This window comes from Parus major, chromosome 7 (genome assembly GCF_001522545.3).
Source record: "Parus major isolate Abel chromosome 7, Parus_major1.1, whole genome shotgun sequence".
NCBI lineage: Eukaryota > Metazoa > Chordata > Aves > Passeriformes > Paridae > Parus > Parus major.
The window spans coordinates 22,267,371-22,295,050 of record NC_031776.1 but is presented as its reverse complement, the minus strand read 5'-3'; the positions used below and the strand labels follow the sequence as shown (position 1 = coordinate 22,295,050).

Genomic DNA, 27,680 nt, shown 5'->3' with positions numbered 1-27,680 from the left:
TCCTTTCCCTGTCCTCTGTGTCTGATGGGAAGCTCACCCCTTCCCATGCTTCACTGAGCTCTCGTACAGGGAGGGTTTGTGCTACCACCCCACTTTTCCCTGTCCTTCCCAGAGCTGGGGGTAATTCTTGTTCCCCTGTGGCAGGTAACATATACCTCCCTGCATGGAAGAGCAGCTCCTAGCATAACTGCCTTTGGTCTTGGGGTCTTATGTCTTAGGGACTACCTGTGTGTCATTAACCAAGGGGAATAGTGCCTTGCAAGAGGGGTAGGAAGGGTTGGGTGCCCAGAGCTGGCCCTTGCTGGTTCAGGGTTCTGTCCCCTGAGTATGGAAGGTGAATGCTGGGTGCTTGGGCAGGTTCTTGGGGCCCAGAGAAGGTGCTGATGTGTGGGCCCTGGGTCTGGTAGAAAGCCCTTCCCTCCCCTACCCTTGCAGCCCACCATTTCCCAGCGCTGGGCCCTGTTTCTCTGGTCTCCTTGGTGACAATCTCATCTCTCCTCGGCTTCTCTCCAGCACCTGAAAATAGCCTCAGAAAGTGGAGATGCCTGCTCCCCTCCCTGCTGCCAGCACCCGCGATGGCCGGGCTGGAGCCAGACTGTTCTGCACAGCACAGCTGTAAGGGCCTGGCCCCACGGGCCCCTGCACCACTGCAGGATTTGGGCCACCCTGTGAACCAGCACTGAGGCCCCAGCCTCGTCCCTCCTCTTGCAGCCTGCTGTGAGGCAGCACCAGGGAACTCCTTGTACCCCGCCACGGGCCACAATCCAGCTGTCCTCTGCAGCCAGACAGAGCCCTGTCCCTTTGGCCCTGTATTCACCAACCCTGTAGCTCGCCCGACAGCCTCCCAGAAATAGAAAATGGAGCCGGGAGTGGGCAGAAGGCGAGCTGGAGCGGGTGGTCCTGCGGCAAGGAAGGGGGTTACCCCACAGGTCGGGCTGCTGCCGCCATGGGGCCAGGGTCGCCGTGGACAGTGAGCTGCAGCAGGACCCCGGGCAGGGACAGGCAGGGCTGGGCAGCGTAGAGGAAAAAGGGTCCGCTTCCACCCAGCACATGGCTGGACCCAGCCGTTCTCCGGCATCCCTGTGGAGAGAGGAACGCTGTGCCCTCCACCCGCGACGGGGTGGGACAGCACGGGGCGGGCTGGACCGCGTCCCGACGGCGCGGAGCGCCGCTCCTGGAGGACGGGGGTCCACGGAGCGGGGTGTTCCTCCGCTCTCTGCCCCCAGCCATCCCTCCAGCGCACCCTCCCTCGAGTCCCCATGGCCAGCGCTGTCCCCGGGGCCGCGACCACCTAGCTCAGCCCGGGGCTGCGGGGTGGCTGCGGGCGCTGCTCGGTGGTGTCGGCCGTGTCCCCCCCCCGCGGCGGTGGCGGTGGGGGCATGGCTGGCATTGCTCGCTGACACTCTATCTGCCAGGGCCACGCCAGCCGCGGGCCCAGAATAGCAGCGCTGCCGCGCAGATAGCATGGAGCGGCTCCGTGGCCCCGCCGCGTCCCAGGTACCGTCAGGCTGGGTGGGGAGCACGGCCCGAAAGAACCCCGATTGGGGACAGGCCACCTCTGGGGTGGGAGCATGTGGGCAGCCGATGGGCCCCTTCCCACGGACATGGAGCCGTGGGGACAAGGACGTCCTTGTCCCAGCTGTGCCAAGCCCCTTGGGAACGGTTGGGGCAGGTGCTGCAGGGTCTCTTCCTTCTCGGTGTTGGCACTAGGCTCCTTAGGGACTGATCGCTGTCCCTGTGCCTTCGTTATTTTAGGGTGGTCTGTAAACTTCTGCTGTGTCAGGCGTGTTTGTGCCTGGGGTAGCTCTTCCCTCTGCACATGTGGCTCTGTTACAAGTAGGGTCTCCTGGGGACTGGGGTAATGGGGTTAGTCGTCTGGCGCTGCTTCTCTTCTTCCTCGGGCTGCTGCTATGTTAATGTAAGTTTCCTGTGATGGACCTGGTCCCCGGTAGGGTCCAGTGGGGTAGGCAAGGCTCTCGGCACGGGAAGAAGCAAGAATGGAATTTACACCTTGGGACTGGGAGAGGATGGGCGCAGAGCCACTGTGGGACACACTGGAGTCCAACAGCAGAGAGAGAAGGCAGGAGGTCCTGCCATCCATCCTTGTCCTGCTCTGGAGACCCCTGCTGTCTCCCCAGAGCAGGAGAACAAGCTGGGTGACCTGGAGTGGAGCCACCATGGAGACCACAGGCTCTGGAGATCCTTGGCTGGTGGGGGGTGCCCACATCCCCACCCTGACAGGACAGTTCTCTGCCTGGCTTGGGTGGGCCAGAGCAGCTGGGTAGGTGCAGGCGGAATCCATGGATGGGGAAAAGACTGGGTTGACTCCTGCTGACCCCTCCTCACTGTGTGCCCTCTCAGGTGGCGCTGCTGGATGCTGTTACGTGCCCTGAGGAGGAAGGTGGGTAGCAGAAAGAGTCTAGGTGTATAGGAGGGGGGCTGCCTTACTCATGTGACAAGTGCATTGGTCCTCTGCCCACTTCTGCCCATACTCCTCTCCTCAGCTGGAGTCCGCCCCAGGCTGGAGAACTGCAGTGCTATGTGCTGCCCCTGTGGAATGGGGAACAGGGGGGCTCTGTTGGGACCATCCCCCGCTCACCCTAGGCAGGAGGGTGCTGAGACCCAGCAGCTGAGACCCAGGAGCTCAGCTCACTCGCTAGGGCTGGGGTGACTTTGTCTGCAGGGTTTTCGAAGGCTGTATGCCCCAGGGAGGAGGAAGAAGAGGAGGACAAATACAGGAGACCTGTCACCTTCACACTGGGAAATGAGATACTGGGGCTGGGCCCAGAGAGAGAGTTTCAGAACCCTGATGCTGAGGTTTATATGCACTTCTTGAGGAGCCACTGCTGTTACGATGCCATCCCCACCAGCTGCAAACTCGTTGTCTTTGACATCTCCCTAGAGGTGATAACCTGGGGGATGAGTGAGGGTGGGCAGTGAACAAACAGGCTTGGGGATCCTCTGAACCCCTCCACACTCTGCCAGCAGATCAAGAAAGCCTTTTTGGCACTGGTGGCCAACGGGGTGCGTGCTGCCCCTCTCTGGGACAGCAAGACACAGAGCTTTGTGGGTGAGTGCCAGAAGCAATGCCTGGTCCCCTCCCCTGCCTGGCAGAAGAGGGTACAGGCAGTGCTGCCAGCCCCACATATCTCCACAGGGATGCTCACTATCACTGACTTCATCAACATCCTCCACCGCTACTACCGCTCACCTTTGGTGAGTGCCGTGAGGAGGGCTTGGGGGATCAGGACATGCATGGGGGAGGGAACGGCTGTCCCCATCACTCCTGGTCCCTTCTTAATCTCCAGACAATGACCAGGGGATGATTCTGGGCCAGACCAGGATCCACTTGTTGCTCCCCTCCTTGGCCCCCCAAATGTTATCCCTGTGCTTGGCTGATGGGATGCGATGCAAGGGGAAGGGGGCAGTGTCTCAGAGTGCCCTCAGTCCCCCATGGAACCACCATGACCAGGGAATTTCCAATCCTTCAGGTTCAGATCTACGAGGTGGAGGAGCATAAGATTGAGACCTGGAGAGGTAAAATTCATGTGGGTGGCTGGGTGATGTTGTCACACAGGGCATGGAGGTGGGCTCTGGGGTTGTGGGACTGCAAGAGAGGGCTGGAGGACCTCCTCTCATAGCTCTCTCCCTTGGCAGAAGTGTACCTGCAGGGCTCCCTCAAGCCACTGGTCTACATCTCTCCAAGCAATAGGTGAGAGCCTGTCCACTGGGGGAGAGCACACCCCTTGGAGTGGGGTGTGTGTGCCCTGAACGCAGCGCTATCCCACCACGATGTCCGCATCACCCACAGCCTCTTCAATGCTGTCTACTCCCTGATCAAGCACAAAATCCACCGCCTGCCTGTCATTGAGCCTGTCTCGGGCAATGTCCTGCACATCCTGACGCACAAGCGCATCCTCAAGTTTCTCCACATCTTTGTGAGTGGAGGCGCTGCTTATGCACACTCATGGCTGGGGTGTAGGGACAGAGACAAGGGTGACATGCAGGTGTCAGCCTAACTCTGCTCTGTCCCATCGAAGGATTCTACCATTCCCAAGCCACGCTTCCTGAAGAAAACAGTGCAGGAACTGTGCATTGGCACCTTCCATGATCTGGCTGTCGTGCCTGAGACTGCCCCAGTCTACACCGCCTTGGAGATTTTTGTGGATCGTCGTGTCTCTGCCTTGCCTGTCATCAATGATGCTGGTACCTGGGGAGGGAAAAAGTGACGTCCTCATCTCCCTCTGCTAGCAGCTCCAGCACCATCCCTACCCAAAACCCCTCTCCTGGCCCTTGGGCTGCCCCTTGGGATGTGGGAAGAACATGGCAGGTGGTCCCTGGGCTGCTTCTGCAGCCCCTGCACTGTTTCTCTTTGCAGGGCAAGTAGTTGGCCTGTACTCGCGGTTTGATGTCATTGTGAGTACCCTGCATGTGTGCATGCCCAGGCTCAACTTTGGCCCCTTGCATGCACTGGTGGGGCACTCATACCTGTCTGTGCCCATGCAAACTCACCTCACATGCAGTGTGATGCATGTGCCAGTGCACATCTGCTCTGTGCATCTCCTGGGCTCATTGTCCCTTGTATGTTGGCACAATGGGGTGCAAGGACACCTTTGGGACCCTGAATGTGGTCACATCTATCACAGCACCTGGCAGCCCAAAAGAGCTACAACAACCTGGACATCAGTGTGAGGGAGGCACTGCAGCAGCGCAGCGTTGCCCTGGAGGGAGTCCTCACCTGCTACCCCCATGAACCTATGGAGGACATAATTGACCGCATTGCCAAGGAGCAGGTGAGTGGCCGGGGTGCCTCGTGCCACCCACTGCTGCCGGCTGCCCAGCCTGCCTGTGACACTCTGCCTGCACCCACAGGTCCATCGCCTGGTTCTGGTGGATGAGAACCGGCACCCACGGGGCATCATCTCCCTCTCTGACATCCTGCAGGCCCTTGTGCTCACTCCTGCAGGTATCGATGCTCTTAACTCTTAGCCCATGGTGCTCCATCTTTCTTCACTTGCACCCTCAATTTTTCTCCACTTCAGGTAGGCGCCAGCCCCCCCACTGCTGTATCCCCTCCCTGCTGGTGGGTCACCTGCTTCTGTCCCATCCAAAGTGGTCCTTGGGGGTGGAGGAGGCTGGGGCTGGGGTTTGGCAGTGCTGGGTGCCCAGGTGGAGACAGCAGGGCCCAGATGCTGCTTGTCCCAGGGGTACACAAGGATCGAGGGGGATCCCTGGTGACTGAGGAAGGAGGGGGACACTTCCTATGGAGACACTCCACCAGAGCCCCATTCAGGCAGAGTGTGGAATGCAGGTTTTGCAGGTCCCTGGGCTTTGGGCTGGATGAGGGTTTTGGGGTGTGATGCACCCCCAGACAAAAGCCTATTTTTGATCCTGCCTCAATTCCCCCTAAGACCTGAGCACCTCCAGTGCCATTCCCAAGGGACATGTCGCTGACAGACCCCCACTCGCACACCCCAGACATGCTGCCCACCACTAGCCATAAGCAAAACATGGCCAACCTATGACCCACAGCTGGCAGAGCCCCCCACCCCCTCCACTTGCAGCAGCCCCAAAACTGTCTGTTCCAGAGACAGGGCTCACTCCCAGGTGACACTGGCACCACACTGCCTGGCCACCTGCAGCTGGCTCTGCTCACCCACTACCTGGTGAATCCTCACTGGCTATGGGTGGGCACATTCCTGGCACCCACTCAGGCACCTCTCAGGGATGAAATGAGGAACGGGGAGCTGGCTCCCCAACTTTGCCTCCCAAAGGTAATAATGCTTTTCAGGGTCCTGGTGGGCAATGGGATGGGACAGGCCTGTGCATACCAGTTCCCCTAGCAGTGTCCAGCTGCTCTGCACAGAAGGGGACTGGGAATAGTGCGTGTTAGCCACATATGGGATATCCCCCTTGCCCCCCTCCCTCCATTCCTCCATCATGGTGCCTTTGCTCACCCTATCCCAGGTGCCCACAGGGGTGGCTGTGTCAGGAGCTGCAGGGGGCCACTGAGATGTCCCTCTCCAGACAAGCTGCCCCTCCCTCCTACCCCAGGGCTTGCATACAAGCAAGGAATGGAGGGAAGACCCCAGTGTCCACTGGGACAGTTGGAGTGGCCGTATCACAGGGTGCCCAGTCCAGCACTGATTTGGGGTTATGGTCTCACACACCCTCTTGCCCCACAGGCATCGATCGATCCTCACTCTGAAGACAACAGGGAAATGCCACTGTCTTGTCTGACTCAGGGATCTCTGCGTGATCTGTGAGAAGGAGGCTTGGCTCTGAAGGCTCTCTGTGGGACGACATGCCTGTTCACTCCAGTCCTCGGGCTCGTCTTGAGTCCAGGGCTAGATCCTGCCAGTCTTGGAGAGGCAGAAACACTGAAAATGGGACCCAGGGGTGCCTCCTGCCAGTGAGCACACAGTGATGCTCAGTGGGCACTGTGCTGGAGGGGCTGCAACATGCCTGCAGCTGGGCAGAGACCCATATAGCCCCAGTGGACCTGACCACCCCTCTGCCATCCTGCTGATGGATTTGGGCGTTTCTGTTGTGGCTCCCTCCTAGTGAACACAGTCCCGCTGTCTGTACCCGGTGCCTGGTAGCGTAGGCTCAGCTGCACACACAGGCTTTTTTATTTTGGGGTCACATGGGGCTGGAGCTCTCTGGCAGAGGCACAGTCTGTGCCAGAGCTGGCAGCAGAACGGGCACTTGCATGGAGACCCTGTGCACGTTTTGGGGTGGGCAGGGGGTATTTATTTATTTGTTAGTCTGTTCAACCTTGCTGTAAAAAAGCAGCCTGATCAAAGAACTGCCTCTTGCCTTTCTGGGGTAAAGCTGGGCACGACTCCTCTGGAGGGAAGCAGGCTGTGGAAGGGGCACTGGTAGAGTAGCACCTCCGCCCATGTGGGTAGAACCAAGAGGATGGGGACACAGGGCATGCAGTCTTAATCATCTTGATGGTGTGCAGGTCCCTTCAGGGACACACTGAGTGACAAAAGCTTTGGTACCAGCAAGATTTCCACCTGCTGCTTCCCTCAGTCCAAGAAGAAGGAAAGTATGAAGGGGTGACTGTTAAAAATGTCCCATGCCCCATCCCTTAAGGACCCGGGGCAAATGGCAGTGCATCCCCTGCCTGTGGCTGCTGCCAGCTGTGAGCCTTGCAATGGTCCTGGCTTGGAGGTAGGGGATGCTGAGCTCATCTTTCTCCTGCTGCTTTGCCTGCAGCAAGCCCTGCCATTCCCTTGATCCCCTATCAGCATTTCAGTGCAATTACTGGCTGACAGTGGAAAGTGCCAGGAACTCAACACCCCTCCTGTGCTGGCTGGCTCTGCCAGGGGATGCAATACCAGTGCTGGGTGGTGACAGGCCTACTCCCATCATTGGGAATGTGCTGTGTTATTGCCGTGCTTTCCCAGGACCAGGGCTGGCTCAGTCCCTTGGGAAAGGCGCAAACCCCAAACGCCCCAGCACTCAACCCTCCCCTGGGGGCAAGGGGAAAAGTGAGGCACAGAGAAGTTTCTGAGGCCAAGGTCAGCTGTTCAGAGAGGACCCAGATGTCCTGGCTCCAGGCACAGATCCACACACAGCTACACAAGGACTGGACGAAGGAAATACCGAATGTCTGCAAGCCCCCTCCCTGCTTTCCCCCAGCCCCAAAAGAGCTCCCAGGTTCCTGATACCGCCCAGCTGGGCACAGGAGAGGGGGGACACAACCCCCCTGCAGTGTGTCAAAGGCACAGCAGTTCCCCAAGCCTCCTGCTGATTTTGGGCAGGGGGATACTAGTGGCCATGGGGTGATTTGGGGGCAATCTCTCATCCCCCCCACCTTTCCCACTGTGGGACTGTAAGCCCCCTGGCCCAAGCTGGGGGGTTTGCCTTCCTGTCCTTGTGGGGCAGTAAAGGGGATCTCCATTTGGCACCCAGGGTGGGGGTGGACGTGCAGTCAGGGGGCTCCTGGGCGAGCGATGAATTCCAGGTTGATGGGCTTGTCAGCCACCAGGACAATGCGGGACACAGATGTCACTTCCACGCCACGGGGGTCCGGCCGCACCTCATACGCCTGGATCATCTGTGGGGAGAAGGGGAGTTGGCAGTGCCTTGGGGACTCCCTGGGACCCCCATCCCAGCTTATGGCAAGATAACCAAAGCGGGAGGGATCCCTACTTACCCTGGCAAGGGCCAGGTGCATCTCCAGCTCAGCGATGCGGCGGCCGACACACGCACGAACCCCGTAGCCGAACGGGATGGAGCTGAAGGGGTGGTGAGGGGAGCCGTGTCCCCGGAGCCAGCGCTGGGGCAGGAACCGCTCAGGCTCGGGGAAGTAGGTCTCATCGTGGGACATCGCGTAGTGCGCCAGGACAAAGAGGGTCTGCAGGTAAAGAATTTGCGTTTAATGACCCCACCTGGCCCCACTGAGTGCAGCGGGGGTCCCCACAGCACGGCCCCCACTCACGTTCTTGGGGAAGAGGTAGTCTCCGATGACAATGTCCTTCTCATAGAAGACCCTGGCATTGGTGGGCACCACAGGGTAGACTCTGGGATATGGGGAGAGTTAGTGGGGGAGCAGGACTCGTCTAGAGATCCCAGAGAGAGCGAGATGCAGGCAGGACAAGGCTCAGCAGCTCCTCGGGGGTGGGGACATAGATATTTGCAGTCCAGAGGGACTGAAATCCAGCCTTGCATCCTGCCTGGTTGGTGCATCCCCCCTGGAGAAGGAGCTGGTGACCAGGACCTCAGGGCAGGGACAAGGCTGGGATGTACCTCAGAGTCTCCTTGATAACGGCCCGAAGCATCGGCAACTTGGGGATATCCTCAGCAGCAGGAAACCGGTCGGCAGGCACAACAGCTTTCAGCTCCTGGTACAGGGTCTCCTGGATGTCTGCGTCGCGGGAGAGGTGGTACAAAGCCCAGGACAGCGTGTTGGAGGTCTGGGGGAGCGGAGCACCAGTGGGAGTGAAGGAATTGGGGCTAGTACCTGAGCAGCCTTGTGCCAAGCACAGCATCAATACGGCACCAGAGAGCCCCTGCTCTGGTGTGCAGAGAAGTCAGGGGTGAGGGGCAGCAGGCACAGGGGAGAGAGAGGCAGGGAGCAGGGCACGAAGCAGAGCAGAGGACAGAATCTGTACTGATCAGTCCCTGAGGGTTTACTCCTGTGGGGCATCAGCCCCACAGCAACCAGGCTAGAGCTTGCAAGGGCTGGATGGAGCACAGCCCCGTGGGTTCCTCTGGGCATGGAGCTCAGCAGAGATCCCCTGGAGCAGCTTTCTGGCTCTCACCGTGTCCACACCAGCCAGCAGCAACTCGGCCACGCTGCCATAGACCTCGTCCAGGCTGAGTCTGCCACTGGCCAGCAGGTAGCTCAGGTAGCCGGACACCTCCTTGCCACGCTCCACCTGCCCCTCCAGCTCCTCCATCTTTCGGTCAATCAGTTTCTTGCCTGCAGGGACAGAGTGGGAACCAGAGCTGACAGAGCAAGGGCTGCCAAAAAGACATTTGGCCAGGGACTGCCCACTTTTTGAGAGTCCTAGGGGATCCCAATGCCACGACACTGGATGCCCATTGTCACCGCTCACCGAAGGCGAAGATGGTGTCCCAGCTGTCCAGGTAACGGTCCCAGAAGGGCAGCACCTTGCGGCTCCATCGGGGCAGGACAGTGGCAAAGATGGAGTTCTTGAACATCAGGTTGATGGAGTCAATGAAGTGCTGGGTCTCAGCAGGGACCTGCTGCTTGAGGCACCCGATGCGGGTCTCGAAGAGGATATAGGAGATGCCTGCGGGGGACAAACAGCATCCAGACCTCCGGGGGAATGGGACAGGGCAGGGGTGAGGGGGAGGACACCCCTACCTTCCAGGGCAAAGCGGTAGAGCAAGTTGGCCACGTCCCCCACCAGCACCCCTGAGGGGCTGCGGCTCCGCTCCTCCTGCAGCCGCACCATCAGGTCTGACACCACCTCCCCGATGGCATCCGCGTACAGCAGCGCCTCCGAGGGTTTCAGCAGCCGCTTGTTGAGGACCTGGCGCAGGCGGTACCAGCGCTCCCCTTCCCTGGATGGGGACGAAGCTCAGCGCTGGGAGGCACGGATGGGCAAGGGGCAGCAGTCCCCCAATCCCTGTGTGCATACTCCCCAACCCCAGGCTGGAACCATCCCAGGGGTCGTTCCACCCGCCGTGGCCATGCCCATCTACTTGGTGGGGATGTGCAGCTTGCAGGAGTGGGAGTAATGCAAACTGCCACCTGGGCCCTACACCTGAGGAAGGGGCAGGAGATGTGTGCTGCCCCAAAGAGCGTAGCCAGGGCAGGACTCACTCAGTGAAGGGTCCGTAGGGCAAGCGCCGGGTGTCCCGGTGCTCCTTCCACAGGGCCATGTCGCTCCGCATGGGGTACTTGCCCTCCTGGCGTAGCAGCTGCTCCAGCACCACTGGGCTCCCAATGTTGATGTTCCTATAATGTCCGAAGGTTGACTTCCAGATAGGTCCATAAAGGCGCCGGGATATCACCTGTGATGCACAAAGCATAGCAGGGTCAATGGGATGAGCTGGGTCAGAGCCTCCCTGCCCCAACGCTGCCTTGAACGTGCCTATCTGCACCCACCCCATGGGCATCTCAGCACCACCTGAGCTCAAGCACCTGCCTCTGACACCCCCCAAGCTGGCAGCATCCTTGAAGTGCTCTGCAGATGGTCTGGGCTGGTGTCTCTTGGCATTTCCTCTCCCAGCACTAAAAACACCAGGCACAGATTCCCCAGTACAGACTGGCACATCCTTCACCCACCCCAGAGATGCAGAGACAGCCTGGTGGGTCTTTTGGGGAAGGAAGACCAAGAAGGGACAGCAGGGACAGAGAAAACTTGCACGCACAGGACTGTGCTGAGATGCAGGACCATTGCAGCATCAACCAGCAGGACTAAGTCCTGCTGCTTCCAGTATGGCCCCAGCTCTGCCTAACCTGGGGACAACAGTCACTGAGTGGGTCCTTGAACTCACCACTCAGTCAGGGTGGTTAATCATCAGCAGTGGGAGTGCAGCACCAGGTTAGGGCATAACTGGGCTGTTCCCAGAACAGGCTGTTACCTCCAGGCCATGGCCCTGGGGCCACAGGCTCACAAGCCAGCTAGGGGACGTTCATCAACATCAGTTTTGCTCTGGGACCTGTCAGCTGCAGCTCCCCTCCTGGTCCGCAGCCAGAGGTACCATGCCTGCTTCCCCAGCAGCAACACCGTGACCTCCAAGTGCATCCCTTGGGGGCAGCTGGGCACCCCTTTGTAAGTGGATCTGCACAGGGCCGTCTCCAAAGATCACTTTCCATCCCACCCAGGCACTGCCAGAGCCCCTGCAGAGCATGGCCAAGCATGGGGGGGGATACAGGGGACCTAGCAGGGAAGCCCTGGTCCCCATTCCCCGTGGCTGTGAGGATGCACGTGGTACAATCTCCCTTGGTGACTGTCTGCATCGCAGCCTGCGCCTGGATTCAGCTGGATTCGTCACCACGGGGAGACGTTCCTCAGGCACGGTGGCAGGAGGAGGGGGAGGGACGGCCGCCCCGGTACTGCAGGCAGCTCGTGGGCATGGGGCACTATGCCCCAGCTTGAAGCCTGCCCACCACCATCTGCCAGCAGCCAGGACCTGACACAGTGCAGGCCTTGGAGAGCTGGGCTGTGAGAAGCTAGAGCTGCCTGGACCTGGGGAAAGGCACCTCCAGAGCATGTGGGCACCTTCCTGCAAAGCCAGGCTGTGCTCAGAGTCCCAAGGGCAGGAGGGAGCAGGAGGGAGCTCCAGTGCCTACACTCCAAAATCCCACTGTCCTGTGATAACCCCTTCTCCAACCAGCAGAGCATGGAGCTCTGAGATGCCAGAGAGGCCTGATCCCGCACGCTTCTCGGGCTGGTCAGAGCTCCGGGGCGCTGGAAGATGTCACCTGGCTTGCAGCCAGCCAAGCCCATTGCTTGCTTCATCCGACGTATGAGGAAGTGTTGACAGAAGAAAACAAATACCTCTGCCTACCCCTCCCCTGCCTTGGAATCATCTGCCAAAAAAACCTACCCAGTCACCTGCACCCAAAACCGCTGCTCCCTCCAGCTGTCACAGCAGGAGCCCGGGGATGGCAGGACCCTGTGAGATACCCCCGAACCTTTGCCCTCAGCTGCCTCGCCGGCTCGGGGCTGCTGGAGCAGCCCTGAGCTGTCTGGACCCTCCCGATGTCACTCGGTTCTGCTGGCCCCTCTCTGCCTGCTGGCCCCAGCATCACCCTACGGTGCCGGGTGCCCCCCACCGCCCATCCCCTGTGCTCCCCTGCTCTGCCGCCCCCGCTCAACTCCCCGCCGTCACTTGTCGGCAGCTAACCCCTCCCTGGAGCCCATCTCCCCTTGCCCCCAGCTAGCTCCCACTCCCTCACTCGCAAAGCCCCCCGGGGACAGCACCCTCCCTGCAGCTCCCCCGAAAGCCCCTCCATCCCACGCACCCCTCCCAACCCTCCCTCCCCACCTCCCGCCCGTGCAGGGTCGCCAGGCCCCCACGCAGCCCGACCCCCGCAGCCCGCAGCCCCCGGGCCGGGCTGCCCCGGCGCACCTGCAGCCGGTGCGTGTGCAGCAGGTAGCCCCGCAGGAACAGCCAGACGAAAGTACGGAGCAGCCCCGGCCCCGGTAGCTCCTCCGGTCCCTTCAGCCGCGCCGGCCCCGCCGCCGCTGCCGCCGAGCCCCCGGTCCTGCGCGGCGGTCCCGGGCTGCTGCGCGGCGGCGGCGGGCGGGGGCGCAGGAGCAGCGGCAGCAGCGGCCGCCGGGCCCCGCCGCTCGGGCCCGCCATGCTCCGTCGGCAGCGCACGGGACGGGGCGGGGCGGGGAGGCACCGAGGGTGGTGGGGGGCGGCACCGGGGGCGGTGCGGGGGGCGGCGCGGGGGCGGCAACCGGGCACCGGCACCGGGCACCGCGCACCGGGGACTGAGCATCGCGCACCGGCAATAGGGAATCGCGCAGCCCGTGCGTTGCGCAACGGGTACCGGCCCCGGCTGCTGCGCTCTGGATGCGGGGTACCGGCTGCCGCTCGGCGGGCACCGGGCAGTCCATACCGTGCGCCTTGTGCCGGCTGCGGCATACCTTCTACCGGGCCGTGGAGACCGGCTGCAGTGTGCTATGTAGTCGGCACGGCACACTGGGTACCATGAGCGCTACACCAAGAGCTGGACATCGGCGACTACTCTGCAGCATCGCAGACCGGGCACCGGGTGTGATGGAATTGGCACGTACCGGGTGCTGGGTGCCGTGCGTTGTGCATGATGGAACGATGCACAAGGCAGCTGGCAGCCAGCACTGGCATGGCACGGCAGGTGCAGCACCCTGGCACAGTGGAGCCTGCGGCACCAGGTGCTGCATCCTGGGTATTGCACATAAGCAGCGGGTGCTAGGCACCGCACGCCAGGCACGGGCACGAGGACTGGGCACAGCACCAGCCAGGGCACAACACGTGCCAGCACTGGCATTGCACCCTGCCACTGGTAACCACATCCCAGACCCTGCACACCTTGTGTCAGCTCCATGTTCACCACCGAGCCTGCTCTTCAGGTCTCCTGGACTCAGCCATCCTGCCCTGCTTCTGTCCCCTGCCTGTCACCCCCCTGTGTCTGCCTTGTCCCCCAGCAGTGCAGGATGGTGCCTTGGGGAGCTGGGTCCAAATTGTTCCAGGCCCTCTCTCAACACTTCCTCCAGGCACTGCCGGCCAAGACCACAGATGGGGAGGCCTTGGTAAGCCCACTGTGGCTGCTGGCAGCAGACTGGAGGAAGGTGTTTTCACACATACTCCATGTATGTTTTCATGCCAGGGAGAGAACGGTGCCAGCTCCTGCCTGAAGCTGGTGCAGGCCAAGCCATCCAGCCCATGAGCAGGGCCTTGCTGGGGTGTCTGGGGCCGTGCATGCAGGACATGTAGGCTCTGACCAACCTGGGACAGTAGGGCAGGGCAGTACTTTGTCCAGGTGTCACTCCAGGGGTGTCGGGCACCGTGTTTCTGGGACACCAGTGCTGATCATTAACTGCTCTTATCGGGCATCGGGTACAAGGTCCTGGACAGGGAGGTTGTCTGAGGCTGTACAGGTGTCTGAGAGCCCCGTGAGTGGCTGTTCTTGCCCTCGGTCCTGTCTCACCGGGGGACCGGGAGTGTCCCGAACTGGGCTCCAGGGTGATGCTTTCTGTGCTCCCTGCCAGTGGGGCAGGGACTGGGGTGCAGGACGCGGGCATCCCCGTGCCTGTAGACACCCCTGATGCACCCAAGGCTGGGATAGCCAAGAACGAGCGCCTGCTGCCATCTCATGGCTGCTCACAGCAGCTCTGCCGCTTGCCTTGCCCCTGCCGGGTTCAGAGCCGGGGCAGCAGGAGAGCCCCGGCCCGAGGACTTCTGCGAGCTTCCCAGCCTGGGAAATTGAGACCCTGTAGCTCTCACTCTCCCCGGCAGAGGATGCCTTGGCCTCTCCCAGCCTGCTGTAACTGTGCTTCCCCTTGTGGGGCAATGGAACCTTGCAACCTTTTCCAGTTTAAAACAATTGCCTCTTGAAAAAAGAGTGAAAACTACAGTTCCTACTAAAGGTCTCGCTCCATCTTTCTTATAAACAAGTTTATATATTGAAAGGTTGCAATAAGATGTTCCTGAGCTTTCTCCAGGTTGAACGACAAAAATCTCTCAGCCTGTCTTCACAGGAGAGGTGCTCAAGCCCCACGATCATTTTGTAGCCTTGTCTGGTTCGTCTGAGCCTTTTTCCAACAGGTTCATACCTCTCTTGCACTGAGGACCCCAGAGGTGCTCTGCCCCAGGTGGGTTCTCACAAGTGTGGAGTGGAGCAGGAGCAACCACATTCCCTGCCCTGCTGGATATGCTTCTTATTTTCCAGTCTCAGACGTGATCTGCTTTTTGCGCTGCAAGTGCACATTGTCGGCTCATATACTATTTTTAATCCACCAGTGCCCATCACTCCTCCACAGTGAAGGAGCTCTCCACCCATCCATCCCGGCCGTCAGTCCGTCCATCCCTCAGACAAAACTGGGGTAGCCCCGACCTATGTTCAGGACCGCGCACTCGGCCTTGTGGAAGGGCAGGTTGTACCACCGCAGGGACTCCCCAGGCCGGTCCCCAGTGCCCCGGGACGCGGAGGGGTCCCGTTATCCCGGCTGCTTCCCTCTCCTGCCGCTAGGCTGTGCTCCCCGTCCTCGGACGGCGGGAGCGGCGGCGGGGACCGGCCGGGGGCTCCGCCGGGGCCACTGCCGGGGTTGTGGGGGAGGCCGTGCTGGAGGGGGCCGGGAGGGTCGGGTGAATCAGCCCCTTTCAGAATCGCCCGGCGGGGACTTCCGAAGGGAGCAGGCTGGGCCATGACACATCTACGGCCGGAAGATGCCGCGTGGAGCCGGGGACAACGCCAGCTCCCGGGAGGGGAGCCCCCAGTGCCGGGCCAGCCCAGCTTGGTGACAAGCGCAGCAGAGGCGGGAGAGCAAATGCTGTCTTTAGCCACGGGGATGGGGAGCTGGGGGTGGCAGGTCACATCCTGTGTGTCACTTTGCCCCAGGGATGCTGTGACTCTACTCATCCCACTGACCCGCTGTCACGTCCGAGCTCATCTCACTGGTGGGACCTGTGGGTGCAGACACGGACACTGTGGGGGCCCCTGCCTCTCTGTCCCTCAACCATCCACCACACACTGCTTATGGAGGGTCCTGGCTGCTGGTCCTCCTCAGAGGGAGAGACAGTTTCTTCATGTGACTTGTACAGCGTCACCCAGGAGCTGGAAATCTTTCCCAGAGCTGCATCCACTGAGCCCGATTTGCTCTCCCACAGATGGGGGGAGGAAGTGGGGTGTCCCAAGGGAGGGCATCCCTTGACTCATCCCCAGGAAAGCCCAGGCTGTGAGAAGGTTGATCCTGGGTCCTGAGGACTGTAAACAGCCCAAAGCACTGAACTAGAGATGGCCTGTTACGTCAACCATGTGTCACCACACTGTCACTGCCTGAGTCACCAGCCACACTGGGGCCAGTGGGGCTGCAAAGGGGGACACGGGGAGATCAAGAGGGATGTGGACAGATCTCAGATTTGGAGACAGCTGCTTTTCTCCTACACAGAGAGTTCAAGTGGGACCCTCTTGGCCCCCTCCCAAAGGTCTGCTTCCCCTCATTTCCCTCTGTCTGACCTCTCAGACTTGGACAGGGGCTTGGGGACAGCACAAAGCTTTTGAAACAAGAGGCAAATCAACCAGCATGATGTGATGTGTCCCCCACCATGGAGGGGTTAGGACCTGGCAGAAGGCTCTGATCCAGGCTCCCCCTGCTTTGTGCCCCATAGGACCCTGGTGGGCCAGGACCTTTGCCCGAGGACGTGAGAGTGGGATGCCAGAGAGAACCCAGGGCTGGCATGCTGTTATCACAGGAGACGGAGGCAGCCCCAGGCTGCTCTCAAGTGGTCCTGGCTGATTAGTGACTTCAAGTGCCTATGGAGTTATTCTAAGTCAAGTAGGAGCAAAGGGAGGTGACCTGAGACCAGCAAGACCAGTGCCGGGTTTTCCTGGAGTTTCCCACATCACCTCTGCTCCCTGCCAAATTCTCCAAGATGGGGAGGTGTCTCCTCTTTCCATCTGCTCTCCCTGTCCCTTACTCCTCCTGCAAAAGGCTGTTTGCTCCAGCCTAAAGCAAACCTGATTTTATCTCCTGACTCCAGTTCCCTTGGCTGTGGGCCATGGTGCATGCCTCCCACGCAGAACTTTGTGAAGCCCATTCGGGGACCCGTGCACAGAGCGGGCTGTGTATGCTGCCACATGACATCATGTTTACAGCCCACGGGGGCCCAAGGACAGCGGCATCGCTCGCAGCCCAGATATGCGCGTCCTTCCCATGGATGGACAGATGGACGTGTGGGGAGCTGGAATGAGGGGGACTGGCCACGGAGCCATGCCTCCCTGAAAAGGGGTGGTTTCAGTTTTGTTGCTCTGTAAGTCGGTCTCCTTGGCCTCAGTTTCCCCTTTGGGCAGTCGAGAGTGGATTCTGTGCTAGCAGTGAGGGTGCTGCAGCAGCACAAGGTCGGGCCCTCAAACTGTTGCACAGAGAGAGAGGCAAATTTTCTCCCATTGGGACGTGGATGTTCCCTTCTCTCCCAGAACTGATGCTGCGTGAAACTTAGGTGGTTTGGAAAGAGCAACAACTTCCAGAGCTACACAGGCTCATTAAACATGATGCTAAAAAGAAGGATGCTAGGGCCATCCTTACTCCTGTCCGTCCATCCATCCATCCATCCATCCACCTGTCGGTCTGTCCGTCCGTCCGTCCATCCACACTTGCAAATAGCTTTCTCACAGCCATCTCTCTATCCATCTACTGAGCTGTCTGTACACTCATCCATCCGTCCATCGACAAATACACACATTACTCTTCCCACCCAGCCCCACACCTACCTGTCCATCCAGAGAGCCACCCACCCATCTGTCTACCCATCCTCCCATTCACCCCTCCATCCATCCATCCATCCATCCATCCATCCATCCATCCATCCATCCATCCATCCATCCGTCCATCTCCTGCCTGTCAGTGCCCAAGGGATGACCAGTTCTCCCTGAGGGTAGGCTGTGTGCTGACAGGTGTGTGCACGTGTGTGGGTCATGCTGGCCACACAAAGTGCTGTGGGCCGTGATGTCCCAGGCTATGTCCAGCCATGGGCCAGGGCCAGGAGTGCTGGCCAGGGGGAGGGGGACTTGTCTAATTTAAGAATGGGCCCCACAGTCGCTGTCAGCACCGGGCAGCTCTGATCTGGGGACAGGTCCTCATCAGCTCCGCTTGCTGCCCGCCAGCCTAACATGAAAGGGCTCTGCACCCCGATAAGGCCCCAGACGCTCAGTCCCAGAGGTGGGCAGCACTGTGGACAGGCCTGGGGGACCCTGAGGAGTAAGTTCGAGCATGGCTGTCCCCAAATTCACTGTCACTTCAGCACCATGTGGCTTGTGTGTTTGCATCAGCTGGGAGCTCAGCCCTAGAGGCCACCTTCCACTCTGAGCACTGGATCATGCCCTGTGTCATCACCATCTCCCACTGGTGACATAACCCCAGAGAAGGCACCATCCCCATCATCCCCCTGGCTGCCACAGGGCTGGCTGCTGACTGCTGCCCCGCGCTGGAATCCCCCGGCTGTGAGCAGCCATGGATGGGGACCATGTTGTTTTAATAAGATCATTCTCCTCCTGCCGTGAGGTCGCAACCTGGGCTTATGACATCACAGCGCGCTGCCATGGAAATGCCGGGATGTCACAAACACAGCTCGATGACCTCACTGCAGGAGCAGGAGATGAGGCCAACGTGGGTTTGATTGCCAATGTCCTCAGGAATAAAGGAGGGGAGGGACGCTGGGAAAGTATGCGGCCGCTGAGCGCCGGGGTGTTTGGGTTGGAAATCGCCACGCTTTCCCCACAGCGGGAAAGGCCCATTACTTCCTCCCCTGTCCGCTCCCTCCTAGCAGCCAGAGCCCCCCCCCAGCCTTGTGGCTGTGGGGTAGGAGGGCTGTTGCAGCAGGGCAACCCCATCCATGCCCTTGGGGCTGTATGGTCAGGAGTGAGAGGCAGAGCTCAGCACAGTATCAGGGCACCAGCCTAGAGGCAGAGGGAGTTCAGTGGGGGGGTGCAGGATAGGCCACTCAGGGGATGCTTTGTCTCACAAGCAGGCTGGGGATCACGGGGAATTGCTGTCACGAGAGGCAGAGAGGGCTGGAGTCCTGGGGAGGTCTCCTCTCCCTCAAGAGGACTTCAAAATCATGCTGCTATGTGGGGACAATTCTCCAACACAGCACCCTCAAAGCCAGACCTCAAAGCACCTCTTCGCCCTGCCCAGCCACCCAATAACTGTGCCCTCCCCAGCTCATAATCAACAGCTTCTCCTGGGCACCAGCCCCTCTGTCCCCTCACCCCTACCACAGCTGAGTTCTCTGTCCTCCGCAGATCCGTGCCACTGGGAAAACATGGCTGGCTAGGGGGGTACCTGTCCCCCCAGCTCTCTGCTGCAGGGGTGCAGGGGTGTCTGCTCTCCCCCTGCATCCTCCGTCATTAATTTCCATCAGTGGCCAAGCGGGGCCGGGGCTGCCTGGGGGTGGCCGAGGAACACGGCGCTTTCCCCTGATAGCAAAAATAAATACATTAAAATTCTTGCAGGAGGCAGAAGAATGCGGGACGGCAGGAAAAAATTGTTTTATAATTTGTAATAACACAAAAGCCGGGGGGGGGGGGGGGGAGTGAGCTGCGAGAGGCGAGGAAAGGCAGAGACAAAGGATCAGCTGCGATGGTGGAGGCTGCTTCAGAGTAGCAGTGGCATCCTTGTCACCCTGGATTAGTATGACCACTGTCACCTTGTCCCCTGAAGTAGGTGTGCCTTTGGGTCTTGTTGCAGGAGTAGAGGCAGCAAGAAAATTACTGAGGCTGAGCGAACAGACAACCACTCCCCACCTGCTCGAGCAGGTCTCAGCAGCTCTGTGCCTCAGCTTCCCCTTGCTAAAGGAGAATTTTGATGCAGCTGTGAGAAAAGTTGTGAAGGAAAAGCTGGGAAATAGGGGCAAACTCCTGGCATACACCTCATCCCAGCCCCCTCTGATCCAGACACAAGGCAAGGAGCCCACCTTTGTCCACTCTGCCCCTCCAGCCCCTCTAAGGAGGCTTTGCCACAGGACCCGGGCAGTGGGACCAGTTCCCATAAGTGTGCTGAGGGCATCACAGCCCCCCCAGCCCCCTCCAGCCTCACGCAGAGCTGACATGATAAGGCGAGTTGCTGAACAGCAGCCGCACCTGCTCGCCGAGACGGCACCCCCCCTCCCGCTCCCCTCTTCGGGGCAAAATCAAAGGGATTTTTCTGCCCTTAGGAAATCAGATAAAGGCTTCTCACCTGCCCCGCGCTGCCTTTGCGAGGAGGCCAGGCGCTAGGGGCGGAGGGACAACAGGCACTTTCAACACGCCGGCAGATGAGCTGTGCGCTGCAGTGAGCTCTGCCGGCAGGGGCTGGGCCCCTGGGTACAGCCTTAGCAGGGATGTCCCTGTTCCACGAGCTGCTCTTTGCGGGATATCCCCCTACATCAGGGGTGATGGGGTCCCTGTAGGACAGCTAGGATGGAGGCTGGTGGGTGAAGGCAAAAGGCAACAGGGACAGGGCATGGTGCAGCAGCCCACATGCAGTGCCCGGCTCAGGGAAGGGCCCCGTGTCACCGTGTCCCCATGCTGCGGCTGGGGAAGCTCAGTCCTAGCCACCATGCCGAGGGTGCAGAGCAGGAGCCCTCTTCCTGTGTGGGAGGACAGAGAATGAGCAGCTGTGAAACCTCCAGAGGTGGTGGGAGTCTCTTACCTCCTGTGCCCAGGAGGGAGAGAATTGTGCCAAGCTGCAGATAAAGCCTGAGCCATCCACCACCAAATGCTGTAAGCAGGGAGAGGACATGCCCAGGTAAAGGGGTGAAACCGCTGGTGATCAAGGCAAGGGCAACGGTGATGGGCAAGCCAGGGGCTTGAGATGGTAGGGAATGGCAGGCCATGAAGGAGGACAGAGCACAAATAGTTGCTGGAGGGAGGGGTGATCTCGCCAGCACCAAGGGTGCTCTGCTTTGCCCATCACGGCTGGAAGACATCTCCTTTTCCCTTGGGATAACCCAATGGGCTGGCTGGCTGCTCACTGGAGGTGGATACAGAGATCAGATGAGACTCCCCCCGGGTAGCTGTCCAGGATCCATGGCCCAGATGCTGCAGAGCTGGGAGCTGCGTCCCCAACCTCTGCTGGGAGCCATGAATGGTACAAGAGGAATCAGAGATGCAGAGCACTGGACTGGAAAACCATTCCTGAAGCTCCTCTGTGGGGAGAAATGGTGTGGCAGGCTATGGGCTCCTCCTGTCCCCAGCTGCCTGACCCTTGTGTGGCCCCCTGCTACCTTCTGGGCATGTCAGCTTCCTCCTGCCCCAGGCAGCTCCTGCTGCTCCTCCTGTTACGATCTGGTGCTGGGGACCGTCTCTCTTCTGGGTCCCGGCTGCACTTGAAGTGAAATCACCATAAACAAGATGTCCATCACTGCACTCTTCTCCTGGTCTCCTTGCTCCTGGGGCTGGCTCGATCATTCTCCCGCGTGTCCCTCTGCCCCAGGCGTGTCTCTCCAGAGTGCTGGAGATGCTTGTGAGGGGTCACTCCTGCAGCTTTCCCGGGAGGGACAGACTGATCTGAGGACAGGGAGGGTAATGGAGCCAGGGTTGTGCCAGGAGAGTCCAGACCTGGGACAGGGGTCAGGCAGGGCTGTGCTGGGGGCAGCAAGGGACGCCAGATTTGAGCAAAACCATGCCAGGGGTGTCAGGGTCGGGCAAGAGTGCTACGGGAAGGTGTCGGGAACACCTCGAGGCCAGGTCGGGTTTGACAGCGCTACGGCAGGACCCCGAGTGGAGCCGGGCAGGGCTGCTCCAGGCAGGTCCGCCTCAGGTCCCGGGGCTTCGGGGGCAGGGCTGTGCCAGCCAGATCCGCAAAAGGGCTGCACGTTCAAAGGCGGCGGCGGGACGCGGGGCCGGACAGGCTGAGGCCACCGTCCCCTACCGGAGGGTGCCCGTGCCCACATCGTGCCGGTGGCTCTGCGCTGGGAACGGAGCCTGGCACCCGGGAGTCCCCCCGCCCGGCCCGCCCTGTCCGTCCCCCCGGGCTCCGGTTTCCCTGTCGGAGCAGATGCTTTCGCAGCCCCGTCCCTCCTCCTCCTCCTTCTCCGGAGCAGCCTCCGCGCCGCGCTCCAGCCGCCCGGAGGTGCCTGCCCAGCCCAGCCCAGCCCGGCCCGGCCCGGACGGCCCCGCCGGCCGCGCTGCCTGCCCGGCCCGGCCCGGCCCGGCCCGGCCCGGCGGAGGGACACAGCGGGCACCCACCCGCCGGGGCCCCGGCCGGACCTCGGGGGTGCCCGGCGAGCGGCGAGCGGCGTGAAGCGAGTTCGACGCTTTCCTCAGTCCTGGCAGGATGCTGCCTTTCTCCCGGACCCAGCTGGGGCTCTTTTTCATCCTCCTCTGCCCCGCTAACATCATCGGGCTCTGGTGGTGAGTAGGACATCCCGGGGGCGCGGGTAAGCAGGAGGGCACGCAGGGTATCTCGATCTCTGGTGGTGGTCCCCCTCCCAGCCTGGGGACAACAGAGTCCCTACGCCCAGGCACCGCGGGGGTTGGAATTGCTGCTCGTCGGCTGTTCTGAGCCAGACTGGGGCACCCAGATATTGTCAGGGTTTGGGCACACAAGTGTGTTTGGGGCAGCAGGTTGGGCGATCCCCAGGAGTACAGGGCACACAGGTCCTGTGGTGAGAGTTGCACTTTGCTTCCCCACACCCCCAGCCCACAGCCTGGGAGGCTTGTATGCCTGAGGGGTGGGCAAGGGGGCTTAGTGGCTTCCAGACCCCTCCAATAAGTCAAATTTAATTAAAATCCTTAGGGTCCCTCCAGTGTCCCCCCTGAATGGTGGTCTGGACACAGCAGGGACAAAACCCCTATTTGTAATGGTGCCCTCATCAAAAGCAGAGACGGTGCCTTGCAGGATACCAGAGGGGGTGGGGGATTCATTACAGGCACAGAACTGGGACCCAGCCTTGGAAAGCCCAGGTATCTGTCGAAACATGAACTATTTAAATCTATTAAGAATTTCACCCAGCCTGTCTTTATCCGGTTTTAAGTGCTTAGATTCCAACTCCCCGGCGTGCCGTCCGGGCTATCATTCATTATCTGAGGCTATTCGTCTCCACATTGTCACACTCTTTTGACCCCTAAAATAAAGCTCTCCATAAGCCTTTCCCCTCATGGTCCCCTGCCTGCCCACCAGTGATTTATTCCACATCTCCATTCCTTTTGCTAGCCCTGGTTCCAGGGCTGCAGTGGATGCCTTTGTGAGTATAAATGGTGCTGTTACAGTCAGTTGTTCATCAGCTGGGAGTTTGTCCCTGGAGCCCAAGCACTGTTTATTGCCAGGCAAGGGTTCAACATGGGGCTGAGAGGGACTTGCCTTAGGTTTTTTGCTGGAAGAGGGGAGAGCAAGGTAGGGTAAGCCCTAGCCAAAGCAGGATGCTTGTGGAGGGTCTCCACACTGCCTGCCACCTACCTCAGGAGAGCTGTGCCATTGGCAGCGCCTATGCCCTCCTGCTGCCTGAGACCTGCTGTTTGTCCCAGGCTAATCCTCAGACACACACAGCTGTCCTTTCAGCTGTCCATGCTTTCTGTGACCCATCCTCACCAATAACTCCAACTTCATGCCCTGTGCTACACCTTTGAGGGCATGTGCCCGTGACTGGAGCAGGTAGAGGTGAAGGAGAAGCTCATTTTGCCTTCCTTTCAGAGGCAAGCAGAGAGCACCAACAAGGGCAGGGTGCTGGGGTAACGGTGCCTCATGCCCCAGGTGCTCAGAACTGCATCTCACCCTAGAGTCTGGGTCCTGCTGGTGCAGTGTGTGCATAGGCAGCAGCAACTTTGGGAGATTAGCAGGATTTGGCAGAGGAGGGCAAGGGGTCAAACTTGCTTTTTCTTCTTTTAAAATAGAAGGAGAAAAGGAACATTTATTTTAAAAGTAATAACACTGATGATAATAAAAGCTGCCTGATGCACGACGAATGCACTGGGCAGTGGAGTGGCTTCAGAGGGATCACCAGCTCACACTGCTTCGCTCTGAAGCCAGCAAGCTGGAAGAGGTGGTGGGTGGATGAGGCCACCAGCACCACTAAATGGATGTGCCAGGCTTCCCAGGACAGGGCATAGAGGCAGCTGGGTGATTCATGAACTGCTTCTCTCAGAGTTTGGTATTTTGACCCCGGCTGAGATCATCTCAGGGAGCCCTTCCTGTGTGGGGCAGAGGAGTCTGGGCACTCATGACAGGCATCTTCCCATGTGCCTGCTCCTGGTACTGGTCCTCTCTCCCAGGTCTGGGTAGCACTGGTGTCTGTAGTTTTTGCTGTTTGGGGATGGGCTCAGGGGAGCAGCTGTGTTTTGTGCCAGAGTTCCTGGAAGCCCCAGGGCTCGTGGCATTGATAGATCTGTTCTTTACTGTCACTGATGCATAGGCACTTCGGTGGCACAACTTTGTGTGTGCATCACTGGGCACTTGTGGGTGCTTAGCCAAGGGGGCATTTTCCCCTGGCCAAGGAAGAAATGTCTTTATAACTTCCCCATCCCATCCCTGAGTACATTATCTATGAGGTGGGTGGGATACAGGGATTGCCTGTTTAAGCCAGCTTTTCCCCCCACTGACAACCTAATTTATGAGAGTGATGTAGTGGGCTGTAGCTGGGCCAGGTCTCAGGAGCAAAGTCTCTTGCTCTCCCCAGACAAGCAGGCAGGCCTGGCGACTCATGGGTGGTAGCTGTACCCATTGGGATCCTGGCAGACGGTTGCATCTATGGGAAAAGATTCAGGTGTGACGTACAAGCACTGACATCCTGCTAGTGACATCGCAGCCTGAGAAAGAGCATCCTCATTGTGTAAGGATGTCCTCAGAAAGCTCACTGAAGACACAGACCTTTCCATGGTGAGAGGGAGCAGGCTGTGCTCAGTGCCAATGGAAGATATGTCACTCATGTGCTGCTGGCACCTTGATTAGTGCCAAGCTGCAGGGAGTAGGCTCTCCTTCCTCCCGCCGGCTCTGTAAATTCTCTTTCTTCCTCCTCCCCTATTTACTCATTTCTCACTCAGCTCCTTGTGCAACAGTGATTTCTCCCTGAGCAGGACAGGTAGGGACTGCCTGGGGCTCCTGGGCTGGCCCAGAGGCTGCAGAGACACAGAGCAGGCAGACTGAGGAGCCCCAGGCAGTTGAGGGCAGGACTTCAGCCAAGACATTTTGCAGTTGGGCTGTGCTGGCAGAAACAGGGGCTCTCTGAGGATGAGGGCAAGCAAAGCCAGCTTCCCTGGTGCCTGTTGGCTCTCCATGGGCATGGCTGAGAGCAGCTGGGAGATGAAAGAGAAAGCAAGGGAGAAAATCATCCCAACTGAAATGTGCTCTGCTCCAGCCGTGGGTCTGAGGGGGCTCAGAGGGATGGACACCTGCCCTCCATCCCCTTCCCATCCACGCACAAGGGCAGTGCACCTCCAGATTTTCATGGGATTTCTCCAGAGGTGCTCAGGGAGGACCCCTCCCACCAGCCCCTGTGGCTGCACCCTTGTTTAAGGGGGTCCCAGTCCCATGTCCCTCAAGCCACACACCCTGGGTGGTTTCATGCAACAGTGGTCTCTCCTCCTGTCAGAGCCCGGACCAGCTACAGGCTAGAGCCTGTAAGGGCAGGCTGCTGGGCTGGAGGGCCCTGCCTGTGTGCCTCGGGGTGAGCCTTGTGAGTCACCCCCTGGGCTTGCTGACCCACAGTTGCTACCCCACGGCGCCCGACAGACTGGGCTGCCCAGCCTTCCCCTGCATGCCTTTTCCCCTGGAGCAGCACCATACGGGCAGCAATGAATCTCCCAGTGGAAAAGCCCCTGCCTGCTGCCATCTCCCTGTGCCCTTGCTGGGTTTCTCAAAGGAACACTGTTTCTCCTGCACTCTTTGAGATGACTACTGGCTCCAGCATTGGGCTACTTGTTTTCTCCCACAAAGGCAGGTGAACTTTCCCCAGTGTAATCCCTTGTCCCTGCTCTTGGTCACGTCCACTCTCCCATGGTGACACCCAGGCTCGCCAGCCATGCCCTACACATGTCCCCAGTTGGAGGGTTTGTCTGGGCTTTGCATCAGAACCTTGACTGCTTCAAGCAGCCCCCGCGCAGGAGGGGCACACCCTGACATCTGCACAAGCTTTGCAGGGTCTTCCCACAACATGTGGCACCCACTTTTGGGCATGAACTAGCCAAGCCCTCATGCTACCCCAGCTCCAGCCTCTGTCAGGACTCAGAAGAAGGACACAGTGACCATGAGTGGGTGGACTTCTTATCCCAGCCCTCCCAGGGTTTGGACATGGCTTTAGGACCACCACCTCTGCAGGTGCATGCTCCCTCCATGCCCCCCAGTACCTGCAGCACGAGTTTGGGCAGCTGCTCATGACAGCCTGGCCTCAGCATGACCCTGCAGCTAGCAGGTCCATGGGTTGATGCAGTGCCATGCCAAAGCCTCTTTCCTTTAGGCACCTTCCCAGCTGTTTGCATGCCATCCTTGCCAAGGAGGTGTAAGGAGGAGGGCAGGGAATGGGGTCCCCCTTCAGTTCCCAACACATGGCATTTCCTGCTCCCTCAGTGCCCCGGGTGCTGCTTGGCAGCCAAACCCTGGCTGTGCCCCCCAGGGCAGTGACTTGCTGCTTACTCACCACACCCTCATGTGCCTCCTGCTCTGTTTCCACACCCAGCTGCCCCGGTTAGTGGCAGCACCCACGCATCGCCCGGGTGAGGGGCCAAGTGCCCGCCACACGCCTGCATGGGCTGTAGGAAAGCTGGATGGGTGAATATTCATCTGTGTGTCCACCTGGCTCTGTTTGCACAGCTTGGAAAGAGATGGGCTCCCTTTGGGTCTGGCTTGTAGGCTGTCACTCAGTGTGACATCACTGTGTGGTGTGTGAGGTGACCTATGTCCCCAGGGATGGAGGTCAGTTCTCCAGGGCTCTCATCCTGCAGTTATTACCTCTCCAGGTGGGTGCAGAATTACCTGTGGGCTCAGAGTGATGATCTGGGTACCCTAGTACATGCACTGCCTAGCTGAAGGCTCCAGAGTCTGGGAAAGAGACCTGTGTGCAAGGCAAGGAGTGGCCTTACTACCCTAGAGCAGAGTCCCCTTGCCATGCAGGAGTGTCCAGGCAGCAGCACTCAATGGGTGCAGGCCTGCCAGATCCCACAAGGAGTGGCATGACCAGTGCTCTTCTGCAAGTGTGACTTTTAAAAGCTGATTATCATCTTTCTCACTGTGTAGTTCTACCAACCTCACTCCCTTGGGTTTCTGCAAACCAGGACCCCATTGGCTCCCCTTCATAATGATCTGCTGGCAGGGGCCAGAAGTTCTGCTCCACATCATCCCCATGCCCAAGAAGAAGATGGTGACTTGACCCAGGCTCCTTGATCCATGATTTTGGCTGGGAATGAGACTGGGACATACTGGAAGTCCCATGACCATGAGCTGAGCTGGGAAAAAAAATTGTGATTATGTCTCTTAGGAACCCCTGGCTCTGTTGCAGCAGGCACAGCATCCAGAGCACAGGGCTGCATCAGAAGCCCAGCGACTCCTGTTTGACGTGCATCACTGGGACTGGGCTCAGGCTGCCCAAGGGGTGACAGGAACAGGTGGGCAGTGGTTTGCAGTCCCTTTTCTGTGCCTCAGTCTCCCCTTTCAGCAATGGGGTTGTTCCCCTTACACAGGGGTGCTGGGAGGTTGGAAAGTGAGGCTCACCAACCCATTGGCTTTTGGGGAAAGACAGAGCCCTCCAGCAGCAGTTCTAGCAGCCAGCTAAGGGCACCAGGCGCATGTGGGAGGGATGCTGAGGTACTGCTGAGCCTGGCTGGGGGCTCCCAGGCAGCAGGAGGCAGCAGGGGGCCGGGGTGCCCCAGGCAAATTGTGGGGAGCCGGGCTGGCGACCCTATTCCTTCACCAGGGCAGGGGGAGGAGTGCCCGGCAGCAGAGGTGGGGCACCTTAATTGTAGATGCGGGAGGCCTTGGAGCGGGACAAGCTCAGGCAGATCTGGGCCCTGCGCCGGAGCCCTTGCCAAAGTGGTAGCAGTTTGGCAGCATTTTTCTTGCCCTTGTCTCCCC

At 59.7% G+C, this 27,680-nt stretch overlaps 3 protein-coding genes across 13 annotated transcripts in view; 2 read left to right on the top strand and 1 right to left on the bottom strand.

The window, feature by feature from the left end:
- The first annotated feature begins 86 nt into the window (after positions 1-86).
- On the top strand, positions 87-6,846 carry PRKAG3 (protein kinase AMP-activated non-catalytic subunit gamma 3). 9 transcript variants are annotated; one of them, XM_015634781.3, is made up of 13 exons: positions 87-1,497; positions 2,362-2,401; positions 2,684-2,904; positions 2,989-3,070; positions 3,158-3,216; positions 3,492-3,537; positions 3,658-3,712; positions 3,812-3,938; positions 4,041-4,206; positions 4,379-4,416; positions 4,647-4,793; positions 4,873-4,966; positions 6,186-6,846. In XM_015634781.3, the coding sequence occupies exons 1-13, from the start codon at positions 1,465-1,467 to the stop codon at positions 6,206-6,208; spliced, it is 1,131 nt and encodes a 376-aa protein (XP_015490267.1). In that variant the 5' UTR covers positions 87-1,464; the 3' UTR covers positions 6,209-6,846. The 9 variants fall into 9 exon arrangements, 4 of the variants coding, with proteins under 4 accessions (XP_015490267.1, XP_015490266.1, XP_015490264.1 ...); XR_001522782.3 differs by having other exon boundaries at positions 2,986-3,216; positions 4,873-5,042; XR_001522783.2 differs by having other exon boundaries at positions 2,986-3,216; positions 4,873-5,774.
- Positions 6,615-12,798, bottom strand: LOC107207520 (sterol 26-hydroxylase, mitochondrial). The gene is made up of 9 exons (XM_015634775.2): positions 12,565-12,798; positions 10,307-10,497; positions 9,845-10,044; positions 9,573-9,770; positions 9,276-9,436; positions 8,761-8,927; positions 8,453-8,534; positions 8,168-8,368; positions 6,615-8,068 (listed from the first exon to the last, which is right to left on the bottom strand). Exons 1-9 carry the CDS (start codon positions 12,796-12,798, stop codon positions 7,943-7,945), a joined length of 1,560 nt encoding a protein of 519 aa, XP_015490261.1. The 3' UTR covers positions 6,615-7,942.
- A 9,032-nt stretch (positions 12,799-21,830) lies between these two features.
- The window catches only part of WNT6 (Wnt family member 6), a 14,769-nt gene continuing 8,919 nt past the window's right edge, over positions 21,831-27,680 (top strand). Inside the window, exon 1 of one of the 3 annotated variants that reach the window (XM_015635514.3) lies at positions 21,831-22,033. In XM_015635514.3, the coding sequence (XP_015491000.1) occupies positions 21,957-22,033 (77 nt within the window). In that variant the 5' untranslated portion in view covers positions 21,831-21,956. The remainder of the gene's footprint in view (positions 22,034-27,680) is intronic. The other 2 variants (XM_015635512.3, XM_015635515.2) reach the window with 2 other exon arrangements.

Excerpts from the sequence above, each read along its gene's own strand:
- PRKAG3 (XM_015634778.2), top strand. The coding sequence starts at position 1,465 with ATGGAGCGGCTCCGTGGCCCCGCCGCGTCCCAG. Across the intron at positions 3,538-3,657 it reads TAAGATTGAGACCTGGAGAG|AAGTGTACCTGCAGGGCTCC; the intron begins GTAAAATTCATG and ends CTCCCTTGGCAG. Across the intron at positions 4,207-4,378 it reads GCCTGTCATCAATGATGCTG|GGCAAGTAGTTGGCCTGTAC; the intron begins GTACCTGGGGAG and ends TTCTCTTTGCAG.
- LOC107207520 (XM_015634775.2), bottom strand. The coding sequence starts at position 12,798 with ATGGCGGGCCCGAGCGGCGGGGCCCGGCGGCCGCTGCTGCCGCTGCTC. Across the intron at positions 8,928-9,275 it reads TGCTGGCTGGTGTGGACACG|ACCTCCAACACGCTGTCCTG; the intron begins GTGAGAGCCAGA and ends CCGCTCCCCCAG. Across the intron at positions 8,369-8,452 it reads ACTACCTCTTCCCCAAGAAC|ACCCTCTTTGTCCTGGCGCA; the intron begins GTGAGTGGGGGC and ends CTTTACCTGCAG.